Source organism: Theropithecus gelada, chromosome 19 (genome assembly GCF_003255815.1).
Source record: "Theropithecus gelada isolate Dixy chromosome 19, Tgel_1.0, whole genome shotgun sequence".
NCBI classification, from domain to species: Eukaryota; Metazoa; Chordata; class Mammalia; order Primates; family Cercopithecidae; genus Theropithecus; species Theropithecus gelada.
The window spans coordinates 33,466,432-33,484,592 of NC_037687.1; the positions used below are offsets into that span (position 1 = coordinate 33,466,432).

The 18,161-nt window shown below is 43.1% G+C and overlaps 1 protein-coding gene across 3 annotated transcripts; it reads right to left on the reverse strand.

The window, feature by feature from the left end:
* Positions 1-3,580: 3,580 nt before the first annotated feature.
* On the reverse strand, positions 3,581-17,822 carry ZNF582 (zinc finger protein 582). 3 transcript variants are annotated; one of them, XM_025368814.1, is made up of 5 exons: positions 16,839-17,822; positions 15,141-15,229; positions 13,768-13,894; positions 13,395-13,490; positions 3,581-5,992 (listed from the first exon to the last, which is right to left on the reverse strand). In XM_025368814.1, exons 2-5 carry the CDS (start codon positions 15,147-15,149, stop codon positions 4,671-4,673), a joined length of 1,554 nt encoding a protein of 517 aa, XP_025224599.1. In that variant the 5' UTR covers positions 15,150-15,229; positions 16,839-17,822; the 3' UTR covers positions 3,581-4,670. The 3 variants fall into 3 exon arrangements, with proteins under 3 accessions (XP_025224599.1, XP_025224598.1, XP_025224600.1); XM_025368813.1 differs by having other exon boundaries at positions 16,617-17,822; XM_025368815.1 differs by having other exon boundaries at positions 3,587-5,992; positions 16,634-16,868.
* Between the last annotated feature and the right edge of the window lie 339 nt (positions 17,823-18,161).

The following is an 18,161-nucleotide window of genomic DNA, read 5'->3' on the forward strand; positions in this document are numbered from 1 at the left end:
GTCTAAGTCTTCCAGTTTTGTTGTTATTTTAACAAACTCTAGGCTGGGCATGGTGGCTCATGCCTATAATCCCAGCACTTTAGGAGCCCCAGGCAGGAGGATCACTTAAGCCCAGAAGATCAAGACCAGCCTGGGAAACATAGCAAGACCTTGTCTCTACAAAAAAATTGAGACATTAGCTGGGCATGGTGGCACACCCATCTGTAGTCCTAGCTACTCGGAGGCTGAGGTGGGAGGATCGCTTGAGCCCAGGAGTTCAAGGCTACAGTGAGTTGTGATCACACCACTGTGGTCCAGCCAGGTTGACAGAATGAGACCCTGTCTCTTAAAAAAAAAAATCCTGGTGATGCTTTTCTGGGTTAAAAAATAAAATACAAATAAAAATTGGCCTCACTACTCTAGCTTATTTGCATTTTTAAATAAATGTTCAGAGTCACCTTGTCAGTTCCTACCAAAAAGCCTGTCAGTATTATAACTGAGATTGCATCAACTCTGTAGATAAATTTGAAGAGAATTGACACTTAACAGCAGTGACTTCCAGTCTGTAACCTTAGCATAACTTCTATTTCAGTCTCCTTTAATTTTTCTCAGAAATACTTTGTAGTAGGCCGGGCGCGGTAGCTCATGCCTGTAATCCCAGCACTTTGGGAGGCCAAGGCGGGCGGATCATGAGGTCAAGAGATCGAGACCATCCTGGCCAACATGGTGAAACCCTGTCTCTATTTTAAAAATACAAAAAATTAGCTGGGTAGTGCGCGCCTGTAGTCCCAGCTACTCGGGAGGCTGAGGCAGGAAAATCACTTGAACCTGGGAGGTGGAGTTTGCAGTGAACCAAGGTCGCACCACCGCACTCCAGCCTGGCGACAGAGCGAGACTCTGCCTCAAAAAAAGAAAAAAAAGAAATACCCTGTAATTTTCTATATAGAGATCTTGAATGTATTTTCTTAAGCTTGTTCATAGACATTTTCACAATATGTAAATTGGTTTGTCCTTTTCCAGTTGTTTGCTACTTGTACATGAAAATACATTGAGTTTTGTACATTTATCTTGCATGTTGTCTGGAACATTTCACTTATTCTTGGAGTTGTCATAGAGATTTATTGATTTTTTTCATAAGCAATGGTGTCATCTGCAAATAGAAAGTGTATTCATTTCTGGTCTTCATGCTGTCCTTTTTTTTTTCTCCTCTTATTGCAATTGCTGTGTGACCTCCAGGACAGTGTTGAATGAAAGTGATAAATGTAGGGACCTTTGTTTTACTTTCAATCTTAGGAGGAAAAACTTAATGGGGAAGAAGTGGCAACTCTGAGTCAGGATGTAGACTTCTTAGCACGTGCATTCGAGTACCTTGCTCAAATCCCCAGATTTCCCTATACCGTCTATGCTCCCTTTAAAACAATGCTTTCTTTCCACATATCTTTCCCCCAAATCAATAATGGGTCAAATTTCAGCAACCCCAAACTGGGGAAGTTCTGGGACTGCTGTGGTAAGAACTGGATTCAGACACCAAAGGAGCTGTAGGACCTGGCTAACGTACAAGCAAGAACCAGAAGAGTATACGTGGGAGGAGATGCTGAGACGGCTGCATCAGGGGGTAGAATGCAAAGTTGAATAGGGGAGAGTTTTCTGCTATGAGGTCACTGTATGACAGGATTAACACACTGGCAAGGGAAAAAGATGCTTCTAATGGATGCTGGAACAGTTTTTGAAGCTTGTAAAAAGCATTGGTTCTCATTTAAAAAATGGAGATAGCAGAACTGCCATGACAAATGAGGACCAGATCAAAATAAGTGGATAAACAAGAAGGGAGAACAAGTATCATGGAGATGGCCGATAGTGGCTGTCCCTAGGCGAGAGCTGGCTGCAAGAGGTGCTGTTAGGGAACTGGGCTCTCTAGTTGCAATGGTAATGATAGGATCTCAGAATAATGGCAGCAGCCAAGTGATAGCTCTTGGCATTAAAAGCAAGGAGAGCCATAACTACCATATGGGTAGAAGGTTTATAATAGTATCTGCGGAGATTGATCTTCAGAAATCTATGGTTCTGGCTCATAGCACGAGTTTGCCAATGGCAAGTCATCCGCTGCCAATAAGAGTAAACTGAGACAATGTGTTGCTCTGTAGACCAGGCGGGAGTGCATGGCATGATCACAGCTCACTGCAACCTTGAACTCCTGGGCTCAAATGATGATCCTCTCACCTCAGCCTCCCAAGTAGTTGGGATACAGGCACATGCCACCACACCTGGCTAACTTTTCTGTTTCTTTTAGAGACGGGGTCTCCCTTTGTTGCCCAGGCTTGTCTAGAACTCAATGGTATCAAGTGATCCTCCTGCCTCAGCCTCCCAGTGTTGGAATTACAGGCGGGAGCCATAGTGCCTGGCCCAAACTTAATTAAAAAACCAGAGAAGGCAAGGTGCAGTGGCTCACACCTGTAATCCCAGGACTTTGTGAGGCCAAAGTGGGAGAATTACTTGAGCCCAGGAAATTGAGACCATCCTGGGCAACATAAGAAAACCCTGTATCTACGAAACAATTTTAAAAATATAAGCCTGGTGTGGTGGCACACGCCTGTGGTCCCAGCTGTTCAGGAAGCTGAGGTAGGAAGACTGCTTGAATGGGAGGTTGAGGCTTCAGTGAGCCATGGCTGTGCCACTGTACTCCAGTTTGAGATGCCATCTCAAAATAAAAATAAGATAAATATAGGTGCTGTGGCCATACAGTCTCTGTTGCAACTACTCAGCTCTGCTGTAGTGAAGCCAAAGCAGTTGTAGACCATAAATGCAATGTGTCACATTCAGACTTTATAAAGCAGGCAGCAGGCTGGATTTGGTTTTTAGACCCTGCACTAGGCAAAATGGGATATTATGTAAAGATAAAGGTGTAATTCCTAAATAGAGGGTTACTAGTGTGTCCCTGTAAGTCAAACAATTTAAATTAAAAAGCATAAATGTCTGGAAACTCAAGGTGTTGGCAAAAATGTTTTAGGAAATTCTGATCCAGCATACCAAATTATATAAAAACATGGAGATTTTTACCATTGCAATCTAGTGGCTTAAAGGACTTATTTAGAAACTTGTATCCAAAAATGCAGAATATATATTTTTTCAGTGTTCATGGAACATATATAGAAATTAATCTTGTACTTAACCACAAAAAAATGAATAAATAAAGGTCAAATTGGGCGGCACACTGGCTCATGCCTGTAATCCCAGCACTTACAGGGAGTGCTGGGAGGCCGAGGTGGGTGGATCACAAGGTCAGGAGATCCAGACCATCCTGGCCAACATGGTGAAACCTCATCTCTACTAAAAATACAAAAATTAGCTGGGTGTGGTAGCACGCACCTGTAGTCCCAGCTACTGGGGAGATTGGGGCAGGAGAATCACTTGAACCCAGGAGGGAGAGGTTGTGCCACTATACTGCAGTCTGGTGACAGAGTGAGACTCTATATCCAAAAAAAAAGGAAAATTCAAAAAAGTAGATAACTTCAGGCCACATTTACCAACCATAATAAAATTAAATTTGATATTATATCACTTAGGATGCTTTTGGCTACGAATTTACAAAATACTCAACTAAAAGTGAGCAATCAAGGTTTATTTTTCTTACATAACAAGGCATCAAAAAGGCAGTTCCAGAATTGGCCTAGTAGCTGAGTCTTAGGCTCTGGGTCGGCTTCTCTGAGGTCCACTTTCTTCTCTTCTTGGTTGCACGATAGCTGTAGCAGCTCCAGGCATCATGTTCACATAGAAAAATGTTTAAAAGCAGGAAGCGAGAGAGGAGGAAGTCTTCATGATAAACCTGTCTCTTCTGAATGAGGAAAACCTTTCCCAGAAGCCCTGGCAGATCCCACTGAGCAACACTGGGAGATACTGGCCATCCTGTGCTGCACAGGAGACTGGAAAATTGCCATCTGATATCCTCAGAGTCTAAGGCAAGACACAGATGCTGCCAATAACAAGGGGAATTGGGTATGGCTGCTGGGATGGCAATCAATGGTTGTGCCAGTCACATAAAACAACATACCAACGTAGAAATTAAGATATATTCTCCTAAATTTAGATTATTTCTGGATCAGAAAGAAACAAAAACCAAGATTACTGTAAGATGGTAGCTTTATCATTTTCTGTTACTTTCTTCTTTCACTGCCTGGGTATTTCGTAGTCTTGAATAGTATGTTTAGTGCATATGAGTTTATCTTTCAGATTTTCATGTATATGCATGCATTCAAAGGCTGTAAAAACTCCTCCAGTGTAGCTTCGGATTTCCCCTTCCCCTCACATCTCTTTGGCCACATTTCACATCTCTTGGCATGTTAAACTCTCATTATTTTCATTACCATTTATGGTAATTGCATGATTTCTTTGTTAAGCAAATGATAATTTGGCTGTTTTTTTAACTTGTAAGAAAACTAAAACTTTTTGTTCTTGATAAAATCACTACACTGTGGTTAGAAAATGTGATTCTGGAATGTGTTAGAAATAAAATTTCTTCCAACCTTTCCCTGCTTCTTTGACAATCATGGTCTGAACAATTTACATCCATAAAATTTTCTTTGATACGAATTTTCAGACTTAGGATAAAGGATGACCTCTGAATGAAGGCATTGTCACTGGCATTACATTCTTCAAGTCTTTCTCGAAGAGGAAGGAGTTAAGTCATGATTAGCCTAAGCTAATGGGCTTTCCCCATTACTTCCACTCATATGGTTGCTTGCCAACATAAATTCTCTGATGATTAGTAAGGGGTAAGTGCTGATGGAAGGCTTTTCTACATTTATTATATTCACATGTGTTTCTCTATTATGCATTCTCTGAGGTTGAACGGTAGTTGAATCATGACTCAAGGTCCTCTCACATTCCTTATATTCATAGGGCTTTTTCTCGGTGTGAATAACCTGATGATGAATCAATTGTGAGCAATGACTAAAAGCCTTCCCACATTCCTTACATTCATATGGCTTTTCACCTGTATGAATTCTGTAATGTACGGTAAGATGTGAGACCCGTTGGAAGGCCCTACCACATACCTTACATTGGTAGGGTTTCTCTCCAGTGTGAATTCTCTGATGTTGCTTGAGTTGTGAGCTCACTCTAAAGGCCTTTCCACATATTTTACATTCATAGGGTTTCTCACCGGTATGAATTCTCTGATGTCGTATAAGAGTTGAGCCTTGATTAAAAGCCTTCCCACATTCCTTACATTCATAGAGTTTCTTGCCAGTATGAATAGTCTGATGTTGAATCAACTGAGAACGATGACTAAAGGTTTTCCCACATTCCTTGCATGCATAGGGTTTTTCACCAGTATGGATTCTATAATGTACTTTAAGATGTGAGATCCGATTGAAGGCCTTGCCACATTCCTTACACTGATAGGGTTTCTCACCTGTGTGGGTTCGCTGATGTTCAATCAGCTGTGAGCTTCGACTAAAGGCCTTCTCACAGTCTTTACATTCGTACGGTTTCTCACCAGTATGAACTCTCTGATGTTGTATAAAATTTGAACCAGAATTGAAGGCCTTTCCACATTCCTTACATTCATAGGGTTTCTTACCAGAATGAATATTCTCATGTTGAATTAGTCGTGAGCCATATTTAAAGGCCTTCCCACATTCCTTACATTTATAGGGCTTCTCATTAGGATGAATTCCTTGATGATTAATAAGAAGTTCCTTTTGCCAGAAGTCTTTTCTACATTTATTATACCCAAAAGCTTTTTCTCTAGTATGAATTTTCTGATAAAAACTAAGGGATGAATGCTGGTCGAAAGTGGGCATTTCTTCATGTCTGATGATCATCTGATGGAAATGTCTGTCTGGATTTCCCTGTTGTCTGTCAAACTGGCTTCTGCATTCCCAATCATCTTGGAAACTTGAACACTCAAGACCATAACTTGTAAGGCTTTCCATTATCTCCCATTGGGGTGATTCGACTTCATAAACATGCTGCTTTGGAGATAATTCCTTGGTATCATATCTGGACTCCAATACTGAAAAAGAATGAAAAAAGCAAGTATGTTTGTTTGTTTTTCCAAATAAAGGAACTAAAGTAAGAATTGGAAGGTTTAGACTCAATGCCTATTAACTCTTGAATGTAGCTAAGCAATTAGAAAATGGACAAGTAGAACAGTGAAAGGAAAATAACATAAATGAGATGAGGGAGGTAATAAGAGAGGTTATAAAATTCTAAAATGTTAGTGTGGAGCTGGGCATGGTGGCTTATGCCTGTAATCCCAGTGCTTTGGGAAGCCAAGAAGGGAGAATCACTTGAGGCCAGAAGTTTGAGACCAGCTTGGGCAACATAGTAAGACCCCATGTCTACAAAATAATTTTTAAAAATTAGCCAGCTGCAGTGGCACATGCCTGTAGTCTCCGCTGAGAAAAGAAGACTGCTTAAACCCAGGAGCTTGAGGTTGCAGTGAGCGGTGATCATGCCAATGCACTCCAACCCAGATGACAGAGGGAGACTCTTTTTTTAAAAAAAAATAAAGGTGTGGGTCAGAATCACTGTTGAACCATATTTTATAAGACAATAAATGTTTCCGTGAGACTCTAGAAAAGACAAATATAGTGTGACAGAAACCAAAGCAAATCATTGGTTTGAGGGACTTTGCAGGAAGGAGCACAAGGGAACTTTCTGGGTTGATGGAAATGTTCGCTATCTTGATTGAGGTGATGGTTATGTGGATGTATAAATTTGTCAACACTCATTAATACTACATTTTAAAAATGCATTTTATTGACTGTAAATTATGCCGCCAAAAGAGTGAATTTTTAAAAGAGGATGGGGATTTCAAGATGAAAAGAGTTCTGGAGATGGACAGTGATGATGGTTGCACAACAGTGTAAATGTACTTAATACTACTGAACTGTATACTTGAAAATGGTGAGCATGGTATTTTACCGCAGTTTAAAAAAATAAAAATAAAAGTGACGGAGGAAGTGTGTGGTTGGATCTGCAACCTGCCTCAGCGCCTGGAAGACATGCAGGAGAATGAGCCAGACGAACATGCTGGTACAGTGGCAGCTATTCTCATGTGTCTGCTAGAAGTTAGAATGACATGGCTGCTGTCTTCCTCTGTGAAGCTTCTTATATCTGAAGTTTAGCTGAACACCATGGTGTTTTTTTTATCTGAAGTATAGCTGAACGCCAGGGCTGAAGCCCACTGTCAACTGAATGACATTTCTTAAATTTCTTAAATGTCATTCATTTACCTGAACCTATGTCCTTTTTTTTTTTTTTTTTTTTTTTTGAGACAGAGTCTCACGCTGTCGCCCAGGCTGGAGTGCAGTGGCGCGATCTCGGCTCACTGCAAGCTCCGCCTCCCGGGTTCACACCATTCTCCTGCCTCAGCCTCCTGAGTAGCTGGGACTACAGGCACCCGCCACCGCGCCCGACTAATTTTTTGTATTTTTAGTAGAGACGGGGTTTCACTGTGGTCTCGATCTCCTGACCTTGTGATCTGCCTGCCTCGGCCTCCCAAAGTGCTGGGATTACAGGCTTGAGCCACCGTGCCCAGCCTCTGAACCTATTTCTTAAAGGTGACCTTGGAAAAAGAAAGGCTTTGTTCCTTGTTTAGAGGATTAGGCCAGTTGATTGAGGGTGGGTCCTTCTAGAGCAACATACTTTGCTAATTATTCAAACTGCATGAAAAAGTTGAATGGTATAAGGGACTGTGATTCTATCTGGTCCATGATTTCAGCTACAGTGGCAGGTTTTACTGTACTTATAGCAACCAACCCCCTTATAGCAGTTGACTTAAAGAGATTCAGATAGAGCTTGACACAAGGAGCCATGAGAGAAAAGGAATGGATGCTTTTGAATGTATTCATGGCGTGTATGGAACAGACAGCCTTGGAGGACTTTATAGGCACATACAGGTTTCATATGGTGGCAGACCAGATACTATTATTCATTTTGTTATTTGTGAAAATATTAAGCTAAAATTACTGGAATATAAGATTGCTTCTACAATGGAAGACGATAAAGACTGTGAAAGAAACATTGGGTTTTGTGGGAATAATGCTGGCTGCTGTCACCTCAAAGACTTGTGCCACAACTATAGTGTATACACATGCCATTGTAAGAACAAGACTATGTAAAGAGTACACAAAGGTATTTTTTTCAGACGTTGTGTTTGGCTGTTCAAGAGTCAGGTTACGGGTCTCTACTGTGGTCTAACAACTCAACTAGTGAGACAGTTTCCAAACACAGCCACCTATCTACCTATGAGGGCATGAATCTACTCAATGGTTGGGATATGTGGCAGCCATCTTACAGAAAAAGGAAAACCAAGAAACTGCAGTGGACCATGGAATATTAAAGCCAACCTGGTGTACAGAACAACACACATTTGAGACAAGCTAACTGCCTAACTGGGCTTTTGGTTGTAGGAATTAAAGTGAACACGTATTACTTGGTCTTTCTGGCAATGTGAAAAAAATCTTGGCTGCTTCCAAGGAAGTGTCTTTTTAAAGCACTCTTTTCTCCAAAATGCCATTTTCTCTACCACATCCACCTTGCACAGTTCAGCTCTGTTGATTTACAGCAGGGTATAGTGTTATTTATTCCATGAACACATTTCTACTCCTGTAAATAAAGCCATTCCTGATTAAATACTATTGTATAACTATCCAAAGAGAGTACTATCCGTCATAAATTTCGAACTTCCTGCTTCTATTTAACTTGTAAGGTTGCAAAATAGCAACAATGATGTTTTCTATGTTTTCACATTTCTTTACAAAATCTGGCACAGTATTTTAAAGTTATTTGGGCAGAAGTCACTGTTTCGTGCAACCAATGAAACAACATCTAAAAATCTTATGTATAGTCTTAGCATTAAAATATTTTATTTTCCACTTCTAACAGGTGCTTGATGTTTAGCATAATTTGGACATTTAAATAAATATACCAAACTCAAATGCTAATAATTAGGGACAAACTACTAATGGTTTGGGACAGCAGTAAAATGTTGATTTTTGGTCACTCCAGTGTTATGAACACATCCTCATATCTTCCCTAACTTTGTGGTACATGAAGACAGCTAGAATTCAACTGTCCTTTCAGTGATTTATTATGAACCCGCCTGTTTATCATACCTAGATATTGTTTGCTCAAAGGAGGAACATTTACCACTTCTGAATTTTTCTCTGCTTGTTTCCACAGTAAGCATTTGAACCACATTATATTAATATCAACAACAGTATACAGTTATAGAAAAGGGGCTATCTGCTGTCTAATTCAGCAGGTAATTTTTGATTTATACTTTTGTAAATGAACAAGGTACATTTTTCTTTTTTTTTTTTTTTTGACAGGTTCTCACTTTGTCACCCAAGCTGGAGTGCAGTGGCATGATCTCGGCTCACTGCAGCCTCGACCTCCTGGGGCTCAAGCGATCCTCCTGCCTCAGGCCCCCAAGTAGCGGAGACTACAGGTGGGCACCACCGTGCTCAGCTAATTTTTGTATTTTTTTGTAAAGATGAGGTTTCGCCATATTGCCTAGGATGGTCTCAAACTCCTGGGCTCAAGCAATCCGCCTGCCGTGGTCTCCCAAAGTGCTGGGATTACAGGCGTGAGCCACCATGCCCAGCCTCAAAGGTCTTTTTTTTTTTTTTTTTTTTGAGACGGAGTCTCGCTGTGTCTCCCAGGCTGGAGTGCAGTGGCGTGATCTCGGCTCACTGCAAGCTCCGCCTCCGGGTTCACGCCATTCTCCCGCCTCAGCCTCCCAAGTAGCTGAGACTACAGGCGCCCGCCACCACGCCCGGCTAGTTTTTTGTATTTTTAGTAGAGACGGGGTTTCACCATGTTAGCCAGGATAGTCTCGATCTCCTGCCCTCGTGATCCACCCGCCTCGGCCTCCCAAAGTGCTGGGATTACAGGCTTGAGCCACCGCGCCCAGCTCAAAGGACTTTTTGATGAGACTTTGATTCTGTCCTAATTTGCTGAATCGTACATCATAGAAAGACTCAAGTTGATGTGCTAACAAGGATATCATTTTTAAATGTTGCCATTCAGTTCAAATGTACCTTTTAATACTTTAAATGGATATATGTACATAACCCTTAAACACATTCATGATAATTCTGTTGAGACTTCTGGCTAAGGATGCTGCTATACTGGTATATAAAATGTGCACAATTAAACTCCAGTGTGATCCTACTCATTTCAGTACATATGAGTGGGATCTTTCGTGCAGCAGCTTTATCTTAATACGGCTCTTTGTGAATGCACTTTATAGCATTTATTGAGGGTGAAAGAGCAGGAGAGAATTCTACGTTAAGTATTTTTATACAACATCGGTCGTTTATTAAACAGAACCAGTATTCATAACATTTGTCTGGGTTTAAGATATGTCATTTTGCAGATCTATTCACTATAGTGACCCCAACATTACTGAAAATTACCAAGCTTTTTCGGCTCTCACCAGTGAAAAATGGTATCCTCTTAAATTCTGTCAGCATGTCACATTCATTGTCATCAACAGTAACTGGATGTTTCTGAGATGTTTTGACTCAAAAATATTACAATCAGTTTGGAGACAAAAGCACAATCTGCATTTTAGTTTAATGATGACACTGATGACTTTTTAAAAAACCTATATACAAACGTTCTATATAAAGTTTGCCTCCAAAACATTTTTCTTTTTCTTTTTTGAGAGATGGGGTCTCATTCTGTTGCCCAGGCTGGAGTGCAGAGGCACAATCACAGTAATACTACAACCTCAAACTCCTAGGCTCAGGTCATCCTCCTCTCTCAGCCTTCTGAGTAGCTGGGACTACAGGCGTGAGTCACTGCGCCTGGCTGCAGAGTGATTTTAATATGTCAAAGTATTAACGTGATGTAGTAACTTTGTGCCCACTGAAATCTCTTTTCTATCACATCCTTATGTGTAAAAGTATTAACAGGCGGCACTAACTTTGTGCCCACTCAAATCTCCTTTTTTTTTTTCCGAGATAGAGTCTCGCTCTGTCGCCCAGGCTGGAGTGCAGTGGTGCAATCTTGGCTCACTGCAAGCTGCGTCTCCCTTGTTCACGCCATTCTCCTGCCTCAGGCTCCCACGTAGCTGGGACTACAGGCGCCCCCCAGCACGCCCGGCTATTTTTTTTATGTTTAGTAGAGACGGGGTTTCACTGTGTTAGCCAGGATGGTCTCGATTTCCTGGCCTGGTGATCCGCCCACCTCAGCCTCTCAAAGTGCTGGGATTACAGGCGTGAGCCACCGCGCCCGGCTCAAATCTCTTTTCTATCACATCCTTATGTTCTTCGACACACTGACTTTTATGCTTCTCCTTTTAGAAACATAAAATTCTTGTTTTAGTCTTAGTTGTAAAAAACATTTTAATGTGGACCTTGCTCAGGCGAAGATTTATGACCTACTAGTCACAGCTAAATAGTCAACACTGTCAGAGCTGATACTTTTTGGTTCGCGTGAGGTTTGGTATTGCATTTACGTACATGGCTGTCAACTCTGTGGACTTGTTCTGTACTGATGTTGACCAGCTTTTACTAACTGTTGAAACTAAAAAAGTTAAACACGTGCTTATAAAAAAAAGGTGCGGGGGATTATGTCCAAAGAGCCCAAGAGCCAGTCTGAAAGGGTGTCACTGGCCAAATTTGGAAAAACATGAATGTTGTGATAAATAATGATAATGGGTAACCATCTGTTACAGGATAAAATAAGATTTATTTTATTCTGACCTGGAGATGAGAAAAAATATGCCACCTACTATTAATCCATATGATATAAATGAAGAAACAAATCGTGAAAGGGAGAAAGCTCTTCCTTACAGGAGCATGTGATCTAATAAATAAAGAAGAATAAAGTTTTCTTAAAAATCACTCTTTTGTAACTATTAATCATATCTGATCCAAGGGAAAACTATCAATGACTTCTGAAACTAGCAGGTGAATAATATGTGAGACGTGCAGTAGTTAATATCCTCTCAAGGTGGACCACAAAATCATGGCTTGGCTCTATTTCTACACTGCTTTCCCTCTGCCCACAGTGCAGACCCCAAACTTCTTAATGTGGTTGCCTTTCCTAGCTTATCTTTTTTTTTTTTTTCTTTTGGAGACAGAGTCTCTCTCTGTTGCCTCAGCTGGAGTGCAGTGATTCGATCTCGGCTCACTGCAATCTCCACTCCCCGTGTTCAAACAATGCTTCAGCCTCCCAAGTAGCTGGGATTACAGGCATGTGCTACCACACCTGGCTAATTTTTGTGATTTTTGTAGGGACGAGGTTTCACCACGTTGGCCAGGCTAGTCAAGTGATTTGCCCGCCTCAGCCTCCCAAAGTGCTGGGATTATAAGCATGAGCCACCATGCCTGGCCCCTAGGGTATTTCTTTGTGTTCCTTCCTTTGTTCACTGAACTCAGCCACAGAGGCCGTCCATTATCTCAGAGGTACCAAGGGCTCCCTGCTCAGGTCCTTCACACTCACTGGCTGCAACTGGTATTCCCCAGCTACATCACACCTTCCATGTCTCAACTGAAACGCCTCATCCTTGAAGAGGCCATTGACCCTACCATGCACCCTGACTCAACCTGTTCTTTTTCTTTCATATATTAGCTCATGTCCATGTGTCTGTATGATTTCATGTCTATTTTCCCACTGCAGTGTAAGTTCCTTGAAAGCAAGGATAATGTCTGCCTGCCTCATCAATGTATACTGTGGCATATTCCATGGTGCATAATAAAAGCTTATAAGTACTTGTTGGCTTTTTTTTTTTTTTTTGAGACGGAGTCTCGCTCTGTCGCCCGGGCTGGAGTGCAGTGGCCGGATCTCAGCTCACTGCAAGCTCTGCGCCTGGGTTTACGCCATTCTCCTGCCTCAGCCTCCGAAGTAGCTGGGACTACAGGCGCCCGCCACCTCGCCCGGCTAGCTTTTTGTATTTTTTTTAGTAGAGACGGGGTTTCACCGTGTTAGCCAGGATGGTCTCGATCTCCTGACCTCGTGATCCGCCCGTCTCGGCCTCCCAAAGTGCTGGGATTACAGGCTATAAGTACTTGTTAACTGACTCTCCAAAATTCAAACAAACCGGTACACATTCCTTTAGAAAAATGGTCAAAGGACAAGATCATGTCCTATGCAGGGACATGGATGGAGCTGGAAGCCATTATCCTAAGCAAACTAACACAGGAGCAGAAAACCAAAAACTGCATGTTTTCACTTCTAAGTGGCAGCTAAATGATGAGAACACATGAACACATGGAGTGGGACAACACACACTGGGGCCTTTCAGAGAATGGAGGTTGGGAGGAGAGGATGACAACACTTAAGACATAAGCTTTGAATGTAGCAATCTGCAGGGAAGATTTTCTAAGGCAAAGGGCTACTTCCAGCTGACCTGATACCTGCAGTGGCTACTCCCTTCCCATTGATACCTCACTCACCTGGGCACAGGCCTCCAGACACCACCCTCTCCACCATCCAGGGCTCTTTGCCTTGCTCTAGGAAGGAGATCACATCAGGTTTGGAAATGGCAAGACCTGGAGATGAGAAGAAACATGCCACCTGGTTATGGTGTGAGGGCCCCAGAATTCAGATCCAGGACCTGGTCATCAAGCAGGAGAGGCAGTTGCAGGAAGTGCCAGAGGAAGATGGGACAACTGCCTGAGGGCAGGGGAAGATGCAGCTTCAGCTGACAGCGCTGCCCTTTAACCCCTCAAAAATGATCAGTCATAAGACTGCAAAGCACCCAAAAACTGACCAGGAAGGAACATGCCCAAGGATAACCTCCAAACTAAACAGATGAGATCACCTTACCCAGTGAGACCAGGTTGTTGTAGGTCTCCAACATCACATCTCTGTACAAATCCCTCTGAGCAGGTGCCAGACACTGCCATTCTTCTTGGGAGAAGACTATGGCCACATCTCTGAACAATTCTGACCCCTGGAATGGCAGGCATGTATGATATATATGTATTCCAATGGTTCACAGTGGGATGAAAGGAGGTGGGGCAGGTCTTTGCAGGAGGGGGGTTGTTTTGTTGAACAAGAAAGGTGGGACTGAATGTGAAAAGTGACAGAAGAAATGGGTATGAGTAAAACAGAATGTTCAGATGTTCTCAAACACTCCTTTTAACTGCAAATCAAAGCTCTGTGTACAGGTCTGGGATGAAAATTAAAATCAAGCTAAACGGAGTTTTCCTTATTGTAAGAAACAGTGTAATAAAGCACACTGCCCACTCTGTACTTGGCATACAATAAATTCTCAAAGTGAGACCTATCATTTCTATCTTTTGGAATAACAATAACAATAAAAAATATTTCTGATGGATTTTCCCCAAATATTTTATTTTATTTTTTAAATTATGGAAACATGTTGTCTATCTTAGATACAGGATTTTCATATAAGTCAAGAATTTCTTGGAGATGAAAGTTCATCATTATGTTGGAACATAACACAAGCATTTTTCTTCATGGGAAAAACCATGGAGATCACTTTTATTGAGTGTACAGTTTTCTATCAAGTGAAATGAATGACCCAAACATCCTCTTATTTTGGATCCCGAGGTTGGATCAGATCTCTAAGGTTTTTCCAAGCCCTGACCACTCACTCACCTAGCTGACTGATCATCTCACTTTCTGTATCACTCACCATCCTCAGCTCTGTACTTTTCTTGCTCTTAAGCTAAAGAAACTAATGGAGGATGTCCCAGATTCAAATGCTCTGTTCAACGTCAAACTAGACTTTAATTCTGGCATTGAATCTTGATGGATTCCCAGCCAAACCTCAATTACATATCCAATCATTAATCACCCCCAAAGCAGGACACTGTACCACGTGCTGAAATTGAAACCAACCAACACCACCTCCCCTGCTTTTCTATATGCGATTGCTCCTAACCATTCATTTCCATCTCTTCACACTTCAGTTCTTACAAAGGATGCTCTCTTTCATACAGGGAAATGAGTTTCTCCTCCTAGCAGACGAAAACCATCAGGAGATGCAGAATGCTATAGAGAATAAATCTGTGGGCATTTGTCAGAGAGGAGAGGACAATGGGAGAGGGGACTCCTGCCTAGTACTTTTATTCCCTAAAATGGGAAAGTCTGAGAACCAAATTCCTGGATGGAACCCAGGTGGAAAGTTTCAAGATAAGGAAAGCAAATATTTGTGGGATGTTAAAACTCACAAGGGACATGACTTTTAGAATTTCAAGGGCTGATAGGTCCTCCTCCTGGTTCCTCTCTTGGGGAAGGGCAGAGTCCTGCGATGGCAGAGCTGGGGGAGGAAAGAGCAAATATGAGAGGCTAGGCTTGCCTCACAGCTCCTAGAATGCCAAAGTTACAAGTTCCCACCTGCTTGCCCCTCTGCCCACCAAGAAAATGGGGGGGGGGAGGGGACAAAGGGATCCTCACCCAACCCCAGGAAACCAGCTTTAGCTGCTGCAAGGCAAAGGGAAACCAGTGGTCCGTTCCCTCCCATTTCCCCTAAACATCCAGTGGTTCTGTTTTGTTGCAGATGCAAGACTGAGACGGGGATGCTGTGGGCTGTTCTACTGACTGAGACCCACATGTTACCTCAAGGGCAAGGAAGGCTTCCCTCAAGCCAGGAAGCATAGAAGGTCTGCATAATTTGCATAGCCCCAGCCTAGAATAAAGCCTTTCCAGGACTAGGCCATTTAACTCTTTCCTGCAGCAAATGTAACACCTTCGAAAGTCTACCTGGCTCTTTTCCCAACTGCCGAATTTACAAAACCCTTTACAGCCCAAACTGCCACTTCATGGAGCATGCCTTACATCAACAAATGGGACAGACTTGCAAGGAACAGTCAGAGACAAATCACACGCAGTACGCCCAGTGCTCCATTATCAGCCCATAAATGTGTCCTTCCATAGAGACACAGCAGTGCACAAAGCTGCAGGCCCAATAATATTTGCTAAATAATAGAACTGAAAATTAGTACATAAGTAAGCAAGTCCACAAGTAGGCAAGTGGTTGAATCATTTTTGGCACAGCCATATAATGCGATGCCAAGTGACTATCTAAAATGACTATCAAAAACTGACAAGCAAAGATGTTAACTACTGGATCCTCTGAGAACATTCAGCAAAAAGAAGTCAAACTCACTAACACACAGGCTAAAAACAAAACAAAACAAAAAAACTGGAAGGAAAAACACCCAAGTATTTGCAGTGTTGTCATTTAACCAGTTCTTGAGCTCAATGTTAAACAAGAAGTATTTTGTAAAGCAGTAAGTATATAAAGTGCCTATTGCATTACAAACATTTGGTTCTAAGTAACTTGTAAGTGAAATAATTATGAATGTTGCTTAATATGATGTAATAGGCAGCTTTTCTTTATTATGACCACTTTTATAAGCATTATTTGTATTAACTGCACCATATCCTATTTACACAGGATGGCCTGTGATTCACTCAAGTGTTTCTCCATTGCTGGACACAGAATTTGAACAAGGTCATATAAAATGTTCCCAAGTATAAGTTTTTCTAAACTAGCGGTTCTAAGTCTTCTGGGGTCTTGCAACTCTCTGAGAACCTCATGAAACAAGATTTCCTCTCAGATTTAAAAAAAAAAAAAAAGCACGCATAACAGTGAATGCAAAACATCTGCAATTTCAGGGGGTCGGAGACCCCTGCGCACCCACCTAAGGGGTCCATGCACCTGGCCTATGAGGCTGGACGCAGAAAGGGGGCGCCAGCCGGCGCGCGCCGCGAGGGCCGGCGGGAAATGTAGTCTCACGCCGGTAAAGCCACAGAGCGACGATTGGGCGAGAAGTCTCGGTTCTTCTCAGGCCTGAGACCCGCCTGGCCGCGGCACCAGCTCCTGTTGGACCCCAGAGCACCTGGAAAGCTCCGGAGCCCCTCACCTGCCGCCTCCTCGGGTTCAAGTGCCACCGCGGCCGCGCCCCCAGCAGCCCAGGGCGCGCTTCCACCACGGTACCGGCGGATTCGCCGTGCGCAGCCGGAAGATGGCGCAGACGCACAAAGCACACCGATGCTGCGCCATGATAGGGCCGGCGCCGCAGTGACTTCTGGGAAACATAGTCTCTAGGCGTGAAGGCCGCAGCCCGGCCTTGAAGCCGGATCTCGCGATGTTTCGAGGTGAGCCGGGCGCAGGCGTGCTTCCCCTGCGCGCGGGAGAGAGTTGTGTGTTCGAGTCCCTGGGTCCCTTCCTGGGGGTTCTTGGTGCTGTACTATCTGCGTGTGATTCTCTAGCGAGAGATTGTGCGCGAGTGACCGAGTGGGCAAGGGGCTGTCACTGTGTGTGCGTGATTGTTGTGACGGTGTGTGGTGGTCACTTCGACTCCGCGTGGGTCGCTGACTGTGTGACTGGTACCGTTTAGCGGTGGATACACAATTGTGTGCCGCTGTGGAAGATTCCCTCATCCGTTAAGTTCCCATTTCCGTGGAACAGCAGTTTTACCAGGTTTGGAAGGAGCCTTAAAAGTTTGGAAGCGTAAGTTTATCTGGTAACTAATTTTAAACATTACATATATGGTGAATTAAATGTGGGTTATGAAGGAGAACGCAAAATAAAAACGTTATAAAGATGTAAAGGAGTTTTATGGGGCGGCATCTCTTGGCCAAATACCAGACCGCCACAGGTAGGTGTTAATTCTCTCTTGGTTTTAGGCGGCTTTGGTGCCATCACGTGTGAGAAGCCCAGGACTTTACACATCCCGAGCCAGTGTGGTCCAATATGATGGGGAGTCCGAGTGCCAGATGCCGGTCAGGACCTGTTATTCTGGGTCTCAGAATGAGGAAGCCCTCCCTGTCCGAGATGGAACAGTTCGTCCTTGAGTCAGGCCCGGAGTCCTGAGTTACTGTCTTTTGATTTGATCCTGTTTCCCTCAGACCTGGTGAGCTCTGTGGTGTAATAAGTGGGTAAGAGTGTGAGCCCTTAACCATCTCTAAGACTGGAGCCAGAATGCCTGAACTCTAGTCTTTTGTTTTTTGTTTTTTGTTTTGAGGCGGAGTCTCGCTGTGTCGCCCGGGCTGGAGTGCAGTGGCCGGATCTCAGCTCACTGCAAGCTCCGCCTCCTGGGTTTACGCCATTCTCCTGCCTCAGCCTCCCGAGTAGCTGGGACTACAGGCGCCCGCCACCTTGCCCGGCTAGTTTTTTGTGTGTGTATTTTGTAGTAGAGACGGGGTTTCACCGTGTTAGCCAGGATGGTCTTGATCTCCTGACC

Excerpts from the sequence above, each read along its gene's own strand:
- ZNF582 (XM_025368813.1), bottom strand. Across the intron at positions 13,491-13,767 it reads CAACAACCTGGTCTCACTGG|GTCTTGCCATTTCCAAACCT; the intron begins GTAAGGTGATCT and ends TCTCATCTCCAG. Across the intron at positions 5,993-13,394 it reads GTCTGGAGGCCTGTGCCCAG|TATTGGAGTCCAGATATGAT; the intron begins GTGAGTGAGGTA and ends ATTCTTTTTCAG.